Source organism: Rhinoderma darwinii, chromosome 3 (assembly GCF_050947455.1).
Source record: "Rhinoderma darwinii isolate aRhiDar2 chromosome 3, aRhiDar2.hap1, whole genome shotgun sequence".
Taxonomy (NCBI): domain Eukaryota; kingdom Metazoa; phylum Chordata; class Amphibia; order Anura; family Rhinodermatidae; genus Rhinoderma; species Rhinoderma darwinii.
This window is the reverse complement of record NC_134689.1, coordinates 275,941,402-275,957,566: the sequence shown is the minus strand read 5'-3', so window position 1 is coordinate 275,957,566 and position 16,165 is coordinate 275,941,402. Positions and strand designations below refer to the sequence as shown.

The window sequence follows — 16,165 nt, the reverse complement described above, 5'->3', positions numbered from 1 at the left end:
TCGAACGCAGTCTGCGTTCTTAATCATGGCAAGAAAGGTGCGCTGGAGGTTTCCTCCCTGTTTCTAAATTAGGCCCATCTCTGACTATCTGTGCTCCAGAAAGTGAAATCTACACCAGCTACAAGTTGGTGTAAATCTGAGATAGTGAATCTGCTGGGCTGCAGGTTGCACCTTATTCAAAACCTGCACCACATTTTTGAAAAGTAGCAACATTTTTGTGCAAATTGCACGTTTTCTATTGTGTTTTTGGTTGTGTCTGATGCCAGAATGCTACGAGCCCTGACCTTGTTTCATGAATGTTGGCTGTGAAGCCCTAGCCCAATATTTTAGGGTTTGGGTTAACGTTTCACTCTATTTTTCAAGACCACCCTTAATTTCAAGACTTTTCTTTAGTCTTCCTTAATTTATTAACTATATCAACTAAATCAAATTGTTCTCCTGAAACTGTGGCCCTTATTTATCAAAACTGTCTAGGAGAAAATATCTTGCTATTGGCAAAAACCACAATATTTTTTTTCCTCTCAACCTAGAGAACGTTTATGGAGAAGATGTAAAGTACTGGTTTTCTTACACCACCAATAAGCGATAGTGAGCTCCCCCATCGTTACGGCCATAAAATTAATGTTTGTACCATAACAACTGTCAAAACTACTAGAAACTATTTTGTTCCCATCTTTTATTGAACTAGTAATAAAGCACAATAAGATAAGTCAAAGGACAACCATTTACGTGTTACAATTCAATTAACCATAACATCAGCTTAGCCATGTATGTGAGTGTATATAATAGGGGACCTTTGGGAAATGCTCATTATTTATATTTGCTGGTAGAAAAGTTTGTCTTAGAAGAAATAACCTAACGTTTTTGGACTAAACTGATTTTGTTTAGTACCATCATCATATATAGTAGGATCAAAATAATAATTTGGCCGACAGCTCTGTTAAAAAGGGCTCTGTCACCGGATTATAAGTGCCCTATCTCCTACATAATCTGATCGGCGCTGTAAATATAGATAAGAGTGGTTTTTATTTTGAAAAACTATAATTTCTTCATGGACAACTGGGTGTGTTTTTACTTTTTACCACCTGGGCGTTGCACAGAGGAGTGTATGATGCTGACCAATCAGTGAACAATCAGTGAAGCTTCATACACTTCTCATTGTTCGAGCCCATTGTTACAGTGTGATTGTGCTGTGAAAGAAGCGGGGCTGGAACAATGAGAAGTGTATGACGCTGATTGGTCACTGATTGGTCAGCGTCATACACTTCTCTTCACAACGCCCACTTGGTAAAAAGTAAAAACACGCCCAGTTGTCTATTAAGAAACGAATTAGCATAAATCTAAAATTGCTCATAACTTGCTCAAAAATGATCTTTTTTGAAAATAAAAACCACTGCTGTTATCTACATTCCAGCGCCAATCAGATTGTGTGGGAGATAGGGCACTTATAATGTGGTGACAGAGCCTCTTTAAGATACAGCATGAGATTTTTCCCCAGAGTTTTCCATCAGGGCAAGCAGAGATCAGAAAGTTTTTGGTTTTCAACCCATCTGATACGATTGTTTCCCTTGAGATTATTGATGAGCCCATCATAGAAATGACATGCCTGTTCACTGGACCCAAATGGATACGTTTACGGTGGAGTCAGGCAAGATGGCTGTATCGGACATGTCCATGACTAGCTTTACAAAGTTGTTGAACCAATCCTATTCATGAATACATTTTAGGACTGCTAGTTGGACTGTAGCTTTTTTTCAAATGTGTGTTTCTTCCTCCACAACTATTGCATTTGTTTACTGCATGCTAGATTTTTCATTGGGTTTGACCAGCTCAAATATTCCATTACTTGTATAAAGTTGCATCTTCCCCCAAACATTCTCAACATGTTTTCCCTTTAGTTTTAATGCTCACATCACTTGACATTATTTCTATTGTACACGTCTAATCTAGACTAAGTGCATTTACGTGCAATGTATAAACCTTTAGCGTTTGACTTGTTACTACTACTAGTTATTTTCTTCCTTGTTGTGTAACTTTGAATATTCTAGGACACGTTCTGATCATATCAGGCGCTGCACAGATTGCACCATAATAGTTACATACAGATTTTTATTAAAGTTCTAGATTGACTGTGCTGGATCTTTCCTGCTGACTGTGTCAGTGCTGTATGGCCGTTATTGGTACCTTGCAAAGTAGAGGGATGACTGATCCACTGACTACTTTTCTATATTATATTATTTCTTCTAAATTATACTTTGTTCTACTTTAACACATATAGTCTATTTACTTTTCAATATTATACTATTTTATTATACTGTTTGTTGAGTTTTACCTAGTCAAATATTTCATAAAACACAGCTGGACTTGGCTCTGCAGGTGCATACTTTATATCTTAGCATGATCTTCATATCTTTATATAAAAAGAGATTAAACATGACGTATTTTTCTGTATCATGTCTGCATATTGAATTGGAAGAATGGAATTTAACTGCTGAAACTTAGATTTTTATTTTTTTTATATATAGTATCTAAATTAAAACGCAGCATTTGTGTTACCTGATGTTCTTTTTCGTTTTTTCTAATTTTGCAATGATTTATTTTCCCCAGGTCTATGCACCCTCTCCAGGTTCAGATGATTTCAATAGGGAGTCTCCAAGCTACCCATCCCCTAAACCACCCAGCAGTATGTTCGCTAGCTCTTTCTTTCTGCAAGGTTGGTGTTCTAATGTTGGCAGTCTTAATTTGTCTATAACTCTTGTCACTTTTTTCTTAAGGATAAACTGAAGACAACTTACATATAAATGCTAGTCATATCTGTAACTATAATTTTTGTCTTTTTTACAACCATACAGATACTATGATTTTTATAAAATATCTTTAACTCTTGTGCTTTAAAGTCCCGCTAAGATGATATATTGTATTATTGAAGGGAAAATTATATATATATCTGCTAGAGGTAAAAATAATTCAGCATTTTCCAACCCTAAGTGCGTGTTGTGCTATTCTTTTACGGTTTATTTTTGTAGTTGCCATATGAGTTCATAATGACATTTGCATGATTTTACAGCTTGGGTTGCTCACTTAACACAGGGAAATCGTTTCTAATGTTGAATGTGACATAATGACCATTCCGAATGTCACATTATTAGTGGGAACAATATATACTGTACCTTACAATCTGTCATCAAAACATCTATTGGATTTCTTACTGACAACATTTCTATTTTTGACCTTCTATACTGTTTTTTTTGTTTTTTTTATAAACCTGCATTTTTGTTGGCTAATCATTGTAAATGTTAATCATTGTATAGATGGCAACCATAACTCATCGGAGCTATGGAATTCCTCGAATGGAATTGGCCAGCCAGGCTATGGTGGAATGATGGGCAATTCATCTACTCACATGTCACAGTCCAACAATTATGGCAGCGTACATGACCGCTTGGTAAGATCAATTAAAATCTAGAAGACTTATGTTCTAAATAATCCATCCATTATTGAGGTTTTGCTCTGTAGGAAATAGTGACTTTTTGGGGCAATTGTTTTAAAGCTTTGTAATCAGCAATTTGTGTTGATTGTATGTTAAATAACTAGGATAAAAAAAATAAAATTCAACAATGAATCTATAATGTCCTCTCTTCAGAACTATCCACCACATCCAGTTTCACCAACAGACATAAATGCCAGTCTTCCACCAATGTCCAGCTTCCATCGAGGTGGCGCCACCAGTTCCTCATATGTTGCTTCTTCGCACACCCCACCCATCAATGGATCAGACAATCTCTTGGGTGAGTTTTCATTTGTAAAATTCCTTTTCTGTAAGATTTAGGTTTTTACTATAATGTTTAGGTTCATTATTGGAGAGATTTACTATACCCTAGGTTTGTATTAACAGTATTTCTATTTTTCTTTGGGGGGGGTTTTGCCAGTCACAGGAAGCAGAGGTAATGCAGCCGGCAGCTCACAGACTGGAGATGCACTTGGAAAGGCTCTGGCATCTGTAAGTATTTATGTATGCGACGCGTGAGTGTAAATAAAAATAATATGAAGGCTATAACTAGCATTTTTGGGTGTTTTTTATGTGTAAGCAGTTTCTTGTATCAAACACACTATTTATACATTACATTTTTGTCATATAATGTAAGTTTTTAGAAGTATCTGCGCAATGCTGTGTTTTCTACGTTTATTAAATGATGCATGACCTTCTAAAGGAAACAGCTGTCTGTCCGGAGTATCTCTTTTCACATGGAATGCAGCCGGAAAACTCCGCTCATAAGATTCCTTGCACATTTAATGCTGGATGTATTCATAACTTAAGTGTAACGGTTTACATCACTTTCTGGACTGGGCAAAAGCGCAGACCAGTTCAAGTTTCAATGTTTTCAGTAAGAACACAAAAAAAAGCCAACTGGAGAGATTTATCAATGTATTTATGTGAGTTTTCTGGCGGAAATATATTGACAAATAAGACATTCAGCCCTAACAACTTATTTACGAAGCCCTTGCCCCACTTTTTTTCAGCACATGCGACTGTCCTAAAAAGATGATCGTGCTTCCGAGTTGCACAGAGTGCGACTCCCTTACTAACCATCTCTGCCATTATATAGAGATTATACATTCATATACTGTATTGTGTGTGTGTATGGCTCGCTCAGTTCTTGCATTATAGGGGACTACGGTGTAGGTTAATCTTAAATCTGGGTAAAAAATTTGCATATTTAATGCTAGTGAAAATTGTGTCCCAAAAATGTCATTATTTTAAAAGTTGAGGGAAGCTGAGCTTTTTTCTAAATATGCAAATGAGGCTATACTAGACAAATATGCGTCAACACCAGCGATTCTCCAGAGGTGGAGCTACCTCACAGCCTCTGACGCCGTCCTATCAGCATGAAGCTACTGCACCCACAGTGTGAAAGACTGAGCTTAGAGGGAAGGGGGATCACTTAAAACAGCAATTTCTCCGGCCCTGCACCACCTAGAACAGTGGTTCTGGAGGCATATGAAAGATGAGATTCTAAGTTCGCAGTTCTAGCTGTGAAACAACCAGCGGTATCATCCGTTGAAAACACAGTCAGGAATGGAAGCTGTATAATATATGATAAGGCTGTGTTGCTGGGCTGAGAAGGAGAACGGTATGACGCTGATTGGACAGCGTCATACAGAAAAATTACACCGCCCAGAGTGAAAAGAACGAGTCACCTCCCATTGGCAAGTATGGCCAAATTAGCATATTTCAAAAAAGCTCAGAACTTTGCAAATAATAAACGTTTTTTGAAACGCAATTTACACTGTAGTTATCAGCATCATAGTGCCTATTAGATTAGATAGGGAATTAATAAACTAGTGTCAGATCCTCTTTAACAAACTTCTTGTTAATTTTGTGTACACGATGAAGCATTCCACACATGCACTGCAGCTCATCCCCCAGTTTGTGGAGTTTTAGAAACAATCCAAAATGCATTGTAATAAAGAGTCATAGATTCTTAATCTATGTGCTGGGTGGGCTCTGGTTGTCATGGAGACTTGATTCTGTCATCCCGCGTTGCAGCAAGGCGGGGAGCAGCCAGGTCATACCATAAATCACTGCTGTCATTTCCAATGGAGATGCATTCCATCTGCTCTCTGAATACATGCCATAGTCTACTCATTCTCATCCTCTTCTTCATTTCATGTTTATACTCCACCTGATAGTTGGTTTTCCTTTAAGTTTTTAATTACAGTTCATTTTAGGACCATGGTGTTATGACTGATTAAGGATGATATGATGGCTAAAAACCTAAAAATAAGGTCACCATCATTCAATGGCTTTAGAATAAGAGCGAAAACAAAGCCCCAAAACACATGACCTCCTCTGCTTGTTTTGCTGTTGAACACACATTTTCTGAGGGCCTTTCATGTGTAAAAGATCAGAAGATGAAGCATTTGTTCTTCAGTTTAGGTATTAAAGAGCATACCGAATACTATGTGATTAAACATGTAAGGCCAGATAATACATTTGCAAAGGTTCTTTTATTTTAGGTTTAAGCCTGGATAATTGTGGTCTTAATCTCAGGGTAGCCAAGAAAGAGAATTGTACATGAAAGTATTTACACAAAGTTCCCAAAGCCCTGTGGATTATGCATTAGTTTGGATAATGAACTAGTGTAGATAGAAAGGAAAGAAAATCTGGGTATTTGTGCCATTTCTAATGTGTTTCCCTGAACGGTTGCCAAATAATAACCCTTTAAGAGTGTGCCCGTGGAGGGTTATATGAAGGGAAGGAACATCTGGTTTATTTCATTGCCTAATGCCAAATCAAAACATTTAGGCTTTAATTTTGAGAAGATCAAACAGGAGCGTTATTTAACTTAGTCGATTATATCAGACGTCGTTGCGATACCTTATGTTTGGAGCATGTTCTAATGCATTCTGCTGTCTCAGTAATTAAGTGGCCAGTGGTTTTTAGCACAAAGAAAATTGGAATTCGGGGAAGTGAACTTTAAAATGCAATTCATGAATTAAGTTTCTTTGTAGCTTTGAGACTCTATATAATTACCATAACAAAGGGCCGCTGTAATGTACACTGCAGTGCTTAAAAAATTGGACTAACAGCTCATGGTCGGGCTCTGTGGGCTTTCCTTTGTGTAGCTATTGTCTCTGTCCCCTTTCATTAGGTTTGGGCATATTGGCACCCCACTGATCGGAATGGACCATGACTGATAGGAGGAGGGCTCTTGTTTGTTGCTAGAATATAAGTCATGTTACCATTTAGACTTAGCAGAAGGTCTAAGGATTGTTCATATTGGTCATTTAAAGCTTGACGTGACGAGCTGAATACAGAATGGTTTGTCTCTTTGCGTGGTTTGTCCATATTTATCGTAATATCATTAAAGACTTCCAGGCTCTGTGTTTTTTGCCAAAATATTGGTGGGACAAGAGACATTTAACAAAACATTTTAGCCCTTCATTTTTTTTCAGAAGCTTAAATGCTATGACCAGATATCCGTTCAAAGTTTATAGTGAAATATGAAAAATACATACATGGTGTTCTTGGGGCAGGGGCATTTTTATTGGAACGCAACATTCTCTACGTAGTCATAGGCTTCTCAATTGAACGTCAAAAATGCCAGGAAAAAGCCAACCACAAATGCATGTAAAAAAAACACACCATAGAAAACTTGTTTTTTTTGTTTTTTTTAGGGTATTTACATGCAGTTTAAACCGTTAACAAAAAACGGTGTGTGAAGGAGGCCTTAAAGAGTTTTTGGACTTTTGCCCGAAGTTTCTCTACTGAAAGGCAGTAGTGTTTCTGTGCCTCTCATATACACGGAGCTGGCCAGTACATTTATCTGCGACCTGACTGTAGAAAGAAATAGATAAGTCTATTGGCGAACCTCGCATATGTTGCTGCGATTACAGGACCAAACTAGATTTTTCAAAATATACTGGTACATATTTAAAATAAGTTCGGTAACCGCTTTTATTTCTGTGACTACTGTTATCTATGTAAATATTTAATGTCATGCAGTTGATTTAATAATCTAAATGTAACCTTTTTATACTAAGTACCTACCTTCTGATTTCTCCTAGATTTATTCTCCTGACCACACCAGCAGTAGTTTTCCATCAAATCCTTCAACCCCTGTTGGGTCCCCATCTCCTCTTCCAGGTAGAGTTTGAATGTATTTTTAATAGATGCTTAACTTTTATTTCTAAAGTTTCTATAACATGCAGGAATAAGTCATGTTAATGCATATGCTAAAAATTGTTGCCCCTTGTTTTGCTCACATGTGGTAAATTAAATGTTGGTTACCTGTATGACAATATGACTGCTCTGAGCCTTCCCAAGTACAGAAGTGTTTGTGTTCCTATGGCCTTTGATGGGGTGTGGATTGCTGTGCTGCTGATTTGGATGCGGCAAGTCCCTTTTAGTTGGCCAATGCTACACGTTTCTGAAAGGTTGGATAAAATGATGAATAAATTTGAGTGGGGGGAACTTAAGAGACAGGTTAGTCGATATCAATTCTCAAAGCTCTTCCAGGTACATTTATCTAACCTGACCTGCTAACATAGCGGTTGTTGTAATCTCTACCATATGCAAATACTAATCACAGAGGAGACACATTATAGTGAATAGCAGGGTCTTCAGTCCTTTTACACTGGCCCATTTTGGCCGTAATAACGAGCGTCGATCAACGAGACTGCTCGTTCATTACTCCGCTCGCTCGTCCCCATACATTTCCATCATGTCGGCAGCACATCTTCCAGTTTACACAGGGAGATGTGCTGCCAACATAGATAATATTTTCTGCTGCTGAAACTATACGATTAGCCGATGAATGAGTGTTTGCTCGTTCATCGGCTGATCGTTACCCTGTTTACACAGGGCAATGATCGTGAACAAGCGTCCTGCGAACGCTCGTTTGCCCGATAATTGGCCCATGTAAAAGGACCCTTATTTTGCTGTGATAAGAATGACTTTCTCTGCCGAATTGCAGGAGCCCAATGTTGTGGTAATGAATTATTGGGATATTGATATCTCTAGGATATGCCATCACTTTGTAAACAGTAGGGATCCCAGAGGCTGGGGCACCACTGTGCAGGGATACAGTGAAGGGGCCGAAACGCTTTAGCAGTGCTGCACTCGCTTCATTTTCAGGATTAATGAAGGTCCCGTATGTCAGACCCCTACCGATCATAAAGTGATGGCATATCCTAGCGATGTGTCATCCCTTTATAGGAACGGAATACCCCTTTAAGAATTTATAATTCGGGAAGTACAGAATAGTTGTGAGTATGATATTTATCTGATGTATGAATAATGAACCGTGGGTGCCTGGCTGCTCCCGCACTCCTACTTCAGCTGTCTAGTAAAACGTGAACAGCTGTTCTACTCAGACACCACACAGAAAGCCCCATTGACATTTTTTTTCCATTGTATAAGGAAAAAGCCATCATTAACTTCAGGGTGATGTAACATGACTCCTTCCTAATACATTAATAGCATTACTTGTATTCAAACGTGAAGATTTATTTATAATCAAATTATCGTAAGCAAATAGTTGTATTAAGTTAAGAGTATCATTCCATGTCTCATTTTAAAGCCCATGATCCTATAATTTCTTATATAGGAAGAAAATATGGTTATGTTATAAAACTTATAGATGTTATATAAGCAATTTATTATAACTCAATTGCTGTCCTCTACGCTAGGCACATGATTTGGTTTTGGCAGAATGCATAGCGATATGTCATCACTTTATAAGATGGTAATAACCCAATAATCATAATAATCGTTATAATTTACCTGTATATCAGAAAATATATTCGATATCCCATTATTTTTAAGTGATTTTATTATCTATAGCATACAGGTACTGTATCATTATATGGCGGATGGCTAGTGATGTATTTCTAAATCTATGTGTTCCATGTTTTTATTTAGTTTAATTTCCATCATACCATTGTTTAATGGGGAGAAAAGTAACTGTCTAATGCTAAACATCAGTGTGACTGCCTTAAGTGGATTTATCATGAATGTTTATATTTCCATTTCATTATTCCTCATATTCCACAAGGTGAAGTTAGGTGTCCTTATATACTAGAATAGTTAGACAAATCCTAAGCGCCAAATAACCAAGATTTTCCAGTATTAACTAATGGCCTCTACCATCTGGAGGACATTTTTTGGGCTGCTTATATAATATTAATGGCTCTGGATCTCTGAATTGTCCTCTTAAGATTTGAACATGGTATTGATTTTAAAGTGGACCTGTCACTAGGTCATATAAGTTGAATTGGTTAACTGACCTGAATAGCGCTCGCTCCCTGATTCCAGAGCTTTTTATTTTTCCTGGATTTTTTTTCCTGTAGTTAGCCAACAGGGTGGAGCTAGCTTCCCTCCCTCTAATGCTGACCAATCGGCGCGAGGCAGCTTGAGGGCAGTTCACGCCCTGTTGGCTAACTACATCAAATTAGCATAGAGGGACCCAACAGAACAGTGGGCCATATCTCTGGAACAAAGAGGTATAGGAGAAAAAAAACCGCGCTGGAATCGGGGAGACAGCACTATTCAGGTCAGTAAACCAGTTCAACTTCTATGACTTAGTGACAGGTCCTCTTTAATTATTTGCATCAATGTAAAATCCACAACAGCTTCTTTCCCCGACTTTCTCATAAATATATGGTCTGTCATTTTTATGGTTAAGAAAACTTGAAATACAACCTTACCAATCCCTGTTCCCTCGGATGGAACATGTTGGTGGGACTGTTGAGCTGCCCACATGGACATGATTAGTTCGGCCCAAGGCATTTCATCAACACCGGTCAGTGACGCATCTTCTCACATGTTCACTTAATGTTGGGAGTGAACAAAATTGCTCGGCAATATGTTGCCAAAGGTGATCATCAGTGGATCTCAACTATATGACAATCGTGTCTGCAGGGAATGTATTGTGATATATGCTTAGAATGCGTCCATCTCTTTGTGTTATTTTATTAGTGAAAATGATTAAACACAATGGGGGAAATTTTATCAAAACTAATGCAAGGGAAAAGTGAAGCTGCTGCCCATCCCAACCAACCAGACGCCATCTCTCGTTTTTCAGGGAACCTTTGGAAAATGAAGATTGGAACGTAGTTGCTTAATATGAGCAACTGTTCCACTTTTCCCATGCACAGATTTTAATAAATCTTCCCCAACGTGTTGTATAAAAGTTTGAGCAAACCTATTAAGTAGTGCTTGATTTTAAACATAAGGGATGGGGGAGAGAGAAGTAGAACTTATTTGTCACTTGATCCTAAGTGACTGGATGTTTCACCTGAAGTGATGAATTACAAATGGCACAACATAGAGAATGGTTGAATGATGGGCAGCAGCAGCTGCTAAAACAAGCCTTGCCAAACTGATCCTCTGAATCAACACATCCACGTAATGAGGATTCCTTCAGAAGCGAGTGCATTTTACGTTGCTTCTTTTTGTAACGATCTGTGTCGGGGAGCAGTAATATGTAAAACTTGTGTGTTTACCATGCTGAACAAATAACGCGGAGACTTCTGGCCATCAAGTGGTGGTAACATTTGTTATGGTTCTTTCTCTCCATTGTGTTCACAGAAGATATTGCAGATGGCTTGTCTTTGTGCACAATAAGCATGCTCTGCATTTCCTTAAAATGATATTCATTTGTGGAAGGCCCAAAGAGGAATTTGTAATAAACATATTCCTCCTTTCCCAGACGCAGTTGTGATTGAAGAAACGTACCCATAGGCCTTTACTTTGATGTGCTTTTCTGATTTTCAGTGCCATATCCATAATTTATTAATGTTGTTGTTGCATTATTCATTCAGTGAGGTTATGTGGAAAGTGAAGTCTGAGAACATAAATCATTTATGTTGTCTTCCTCCCTGGGAGGAGAACGAGCTTATTTGGTAAATTCAATGGCCTATTGACAAGCTTATTGGCTTAAGGATGTTTTCAGACATTGCATTTGAGGTTAAGAACTACATCGAAAACGCATCTAAAAAAACTGCATGGGATTATATTGCAATTTTGTGCATTTTCAATGCGATTTGGTTTTAAACACATTCAGATTTCAGATGCGGTTTTTGATGCAATTATTAACCGCACCTCAACCGCTACATGTGAATATAACCTAATACTTCCTGTTTTGTTTGAGTTGTAAACGGAGGTAAAAACGATTTTACATAGCGCATAAGCTTTAAGAGAAATATAACTCTAAATCTGGAGAATGAGCCTTTGGGTAGGAGCCATATGAGGGTAGTAGTTTTTACCTGTAATATCGTATCGGCTGTATTGTGCCAGTATTTCAGTCTACCACTCTTTCTATGTGTCACTCATCAGAAATTTTCGACATTTTTAGTAAAAAGTTGGGTCAGTGTTGTTGTTTTTCTTTTTTATATGTAATGTTTTAAATTATTTTTTCTAATAGTATTTATTTTTGTGTCCGTAGTTGGTTAGTGTTATTTTCAGAATGTGTTGTGAGCTTCTAATGCCATTATTTTTTTTCAGGTGCCAACCAATGGTCTAGACAAGGAGGGCAAACGCCTTCATCTCCCAGCTATGAAAATTCACTGCACTCCCTGGTAAGAGAAATGTTATCATACACAAACTGTGCTATTAAAGTTCTTACGTTTTTCATAGCTGTCCATTCAGTGAGGAAATCAAGCATATGATGTTACAGATAAATTCTTAGCAAGCAAATGGCCTGGTTTGAGTGAACAATATAACCCATGTAGGGTGTGTCTGTCACCATCTGTTCCCGGTCCTGAAAGCCACTATTTCAGAGACAGCTGCTGCGAAATGACTGTTATGGGAGACCAGTATCCTTCCATAAGCCCACAGCTAATTTGCAGCAACAGGGTGTGTGCTAATGGAAACAAAGGTGTTTAGCTAAAGTTTAGAATCCGTCCTGTGATATGCAAGTATACTGCATATACTATCGCCATATAGACGGTCCATATTTATAAAGCCCCCGCGCTACCTTTTCCAACACGTATGAATGGAAAATTACACCCATTATTGTATTTTATTTCTCAGCCTTCATGGCATTGAATCTGCCAAATTCAGCAACAGGGTGCACCGCTCGCACAATGTGCCGGTATTAATAAATCTCCCCCATTTTTTTAATACTTTATTTTTAAAATCTCCTATTTTTATATAAAAATTATTACGGACTTTATTTTAGGCATATTTACCCTTCTGAGTAATCCGCTTCCAACATTTTGTCCTGTTTGCTTTGAGAATTAGGACGAAGGTCTACTTTAATAGGGGGGCAGGAGTCCTTTTTTGCTTACCATTTGTCCACAGTCACTTTTACACCCCATGATGAATTTGCATCTGTAGAACATTGCATTTCTCTACAAACTTCTGCATTAACGTTAACATTTCAAGCTGATGGGAATGTCCCTACTTTCCTCAATCTGCACTTTGATCTTAACCTTTTGCTCTGCTTCTTGTTCTGTCTTGACTTAGAAAAATCGGGTTGAGCAGCAACTCCACGAGCATTTGCAAGATGCTATGTCCTTCTTAAAGGATGTCTGTGAGGTAGTAGTATTTCTCTTTAGCTGGTGTCTTTTTTTTCTTTGTGACCGTGCATTCCTTTCACCGTTTTCTTTTCCTAAGCTTTGCATGTTATAGATTTCTTTTACACTAAACACCAGATTTTGTAAACTTTTTGTGCAGTCTTCTAGTAACTTCATGCATGTGTATGTGTACCAAAGCATATGTTGTGAATATAAGCAAGGAGTAGTATAAAAGCATGATGTTGCAAAATGTATACATTTTCAGTGTGGATGAAAAATCCAACATAACCCATAAAAATAAACATGAAAAAACATATACCTCCGATAGATCCCACCAACGGATGACATCCATTAGCCATCCATCGCTCATAGACTCCCATGTTAAAAAAGAAAGTATACCTTTAATGTGTACTATCTTTACTGGATACCACCGCCTGCCGTGTGTCTTCCATAGACTCCCTCGTTAAAGTATTGTATACCTTTAACGTTTACGTTCTTTTACTGGATGGCGTGAGATTGTATTGAATTGGTAACATGACAAATTATATAACTTAAGGCAATTCAAGAAAAAGTAAGGGTAGACGCCTCTGTCGATGTAGTTCATTCTCACTTGCCAAACTAAAATACAGCGTTATACTGGGAAATATAGCTTCATCGTCTATACAGATAGAGTGAACACTAGCAATCTATTTGCATATAGGAGGCGATAAATGTTGAAATAACTTTCCAAGATATACATGAACAATTCGCTATTGTGGGCCGTGGACATAATAGAGATGTTAAGAAACTGTCCATAGCTAATCATAGGAAGATTAGCTCCACGTTTGGTTCTCCAAGTTGTTTTTAATAGGTGGCAAGAGCATGGTCTGCAAAAAGAAGAATAATTCAGTAATACTAATAAAGCAACTTATTTATGCTCCACTTAATATAAACCATTCAATATGATTAGGTTTGGCTAACATAACACCTGACAACAGTATTCAGATGGGTGGCAGAAACCTGCAGGACATCAATTATATTCCTAGTGGTGCATTCATGTAGCATTTACTGGTGCTCATACATAGTATGATCCGGCAATACAAGTGTACCTGTGAAGAGCTAACACTGAAAGCCTTCGTTATAAAGCACCAAGACGAAAGCCACATAATGTGTTAGATGACTAAGAAAAATTCATACAAAATTTAGCAAGTTTGTTCAGTTACATTTACTACGTACTTTATTCCGTTTTTGTGTTACTTTTGGTGCATCCGCAGACAATGTTTCCGATACACACGCAAAACACATCCATAGGGTCCCATTACTCCCAACATATTCCAGAAGTGTCCTTTTTGGCATACACTTGGGGGTTTGGTGCCTGCATACTTTTTTAAGCTGTATTGAAAAGTGTAGTCAACTACACTTTTCAATAAGGAGGCATCTTGCAAAGAAATGTATATGGCGTAATATAAGTTTAGGGAGCCTATAGGCGATGTATGGTACACTTTTTCATACATTGGTGGTTTACTTTCGGCACAAAGGTCAGGAGATGTAAATTAGAAGTGCTGTGTAAACGGAGTATGTTTGTCCTCTAATGATGAGCTAGGAATACTCTACAAGTAGACGTAATTTCCACATCTATATAGACTTAGTCATACTGTTCTTGGCTTATCATTTGCATGTTAGTGGAGTGGATATTGTTATTTACGTGACATTTTTTTGGGTTGTGCTTAATGTATGGCGGTTTGCCTCCATTGGTTACCACTACCTGCATTGTACACAAACAGCAGGTGCGCTTTGCTAGTATAGAGTTTGTCAAATTCTACAAATTATTGCTTATAGATCTTTTCATGCTTGGCTTGACATTGCTGGACAGTTACAGTAGTGCAGTAGAAAAGGTAATCTGTAATCTGGTAATGACAATTGACTCGGCTTGCATTGCCTTTCAGTCTCGAATGGAGGATCGTCTAGATCGGCTTGATGATGCAATACACGTGCTGCGGAACCATGCAGTAGGACCTTCCACAAGCATGCCCGCTGATATACACACTTTACTGGGAGCAACACACAATGGACCCATTGTAAGCCTGACTTCAAATTATGGGACAGCTGGACTTGTACCAAACAGTCGACAGACATCAATGGTACGTCCAGCCTTTTGCTATTTTAGAGTAAATGTGGGTGATCTTTTCATGTCATTTCTAACTACTGTGGAAGCGGGGAAGAAAATGTTAAATTGCTTGGGATTGCATTATTAATAGCTTTCATTGTAATCTTTTTAGACACCGTAACAAGATTAAGTTGGGGCACCTGCTACTAATTTCAAATTTGAGGTTCACATTTAGGCAGAAGTGAAGAATGAAAATGAATAGTTTGCACACTCTGACCTTGTCAGTGGCCCATAAAATCCTGCTTTGCCATGTGCCGAAAGCAGACACTTTCTGCAGAGTATATTTTAGCTTATACATGCATTTTTTCCAGATGTGTAATAATTGGCAGAACATTTTTCTCCTTGAAATACTGTGCAGAGAGATTGAATAGGAAAAGCAGTCAAGAGGGACTGAATTTCAAGCGTTCTGGTCTGGAAAAGCTGTTTATTGTAAATTGGAACTAGACTTCAATAGCAGATGCTGGCAGTATGCAGCTTGAATGTGAATGTTGGTTTGTGCAGGCCTAAAATTTTTAACTCGAGTCCCCCCCCCCTCCCTCCCACCCCCCTCTAACCCTCACACCCCCCTCTAACCCTCACAAAAATGAAAAGGGACAGAGCACAGCTGTAGTGGAAGTAACACTGGAAAGGAAACTATTTTAGATTAATCCCAAAGCAGTGTAAAATAATTCATTCCATCCTTGTTAAAGGCATGGGAACAGTTTTCAATGGGAAAAAGTGAGAATAAATTAAAGTTGATTTCACAATTATTTTTGCTTGCACAGTTTAATTATTTTGTATAAAAATGACATATGTGAGACTAGATCGGGGGTTGTGTATGCACAGTATCAGGCCTTGAACCGGATTTCCTGGGACCCATGTATGTCCTGCTGCACGACTTGACTTGAAAAAAAAACATACAAAACATTTGATGGAAATTATTTTAAGTTGGGTCTTTATCTTATATTCAGTAAAATCATGGGATTTGTGGCAGCACACACGGTACTGTATAAACAGCAA

The 16,165-nt window shown here is 38.0% G+C and overlaps 1 protein-coding gene across 5 annotated transcripts in view; it reads left to right on the top strand.

Annotated features, from left to right (window-relative positions):
- TCF12 (transcription factor 12) overlaps positions 1 to 16,165 on the top strand; it is a 187,194-nt gene that overhangs the window by 162,248 nt on the left and 8,781 nt on the right. For 3 of the 5 annotated variants that reach the window (XM_075857957.1, XM_075857956.1, XM_075857959.1), the window contains 8 exons: positions 2,608 to 2,713; positions 3,312 to 3,445; positions 3,644 to 3,788; positions 3,930 to 4,000; positions 7,570 to 7,648; positions 12,008 to 12,081; positions 12,971 to 13,042; positions 14,946 to 15,140. In XM_075857957.1, coding sequence (XP_075714072.1) covers positions 2,608 to 2,713; positions 3,312 to 3,445; positions 3,644 to 3,788; positions 3,930 to 4,000; positions 7,570 to 7,648; positions 12,008 to 12,081; positions 12,971 to 13,042; positions 14,946 to 15,140 — 876 coding nt within the window. The remainder of the gene's footprint in view (positions 1 to 2,607; positions 2,714 to 3,311; positions 3,446 to 3,643; positions 3,789 to 3,929; positions 4,001 to 7,569; positions 7,649 to 12,007; positions 12,082 to 12,970; positions 13,043 to 14,945; positions 15,141 to 16,165) is intronic. The other 2 variants (XM_075857958.1, XM_075857960.1) reach the window with 1 other exon arrangement.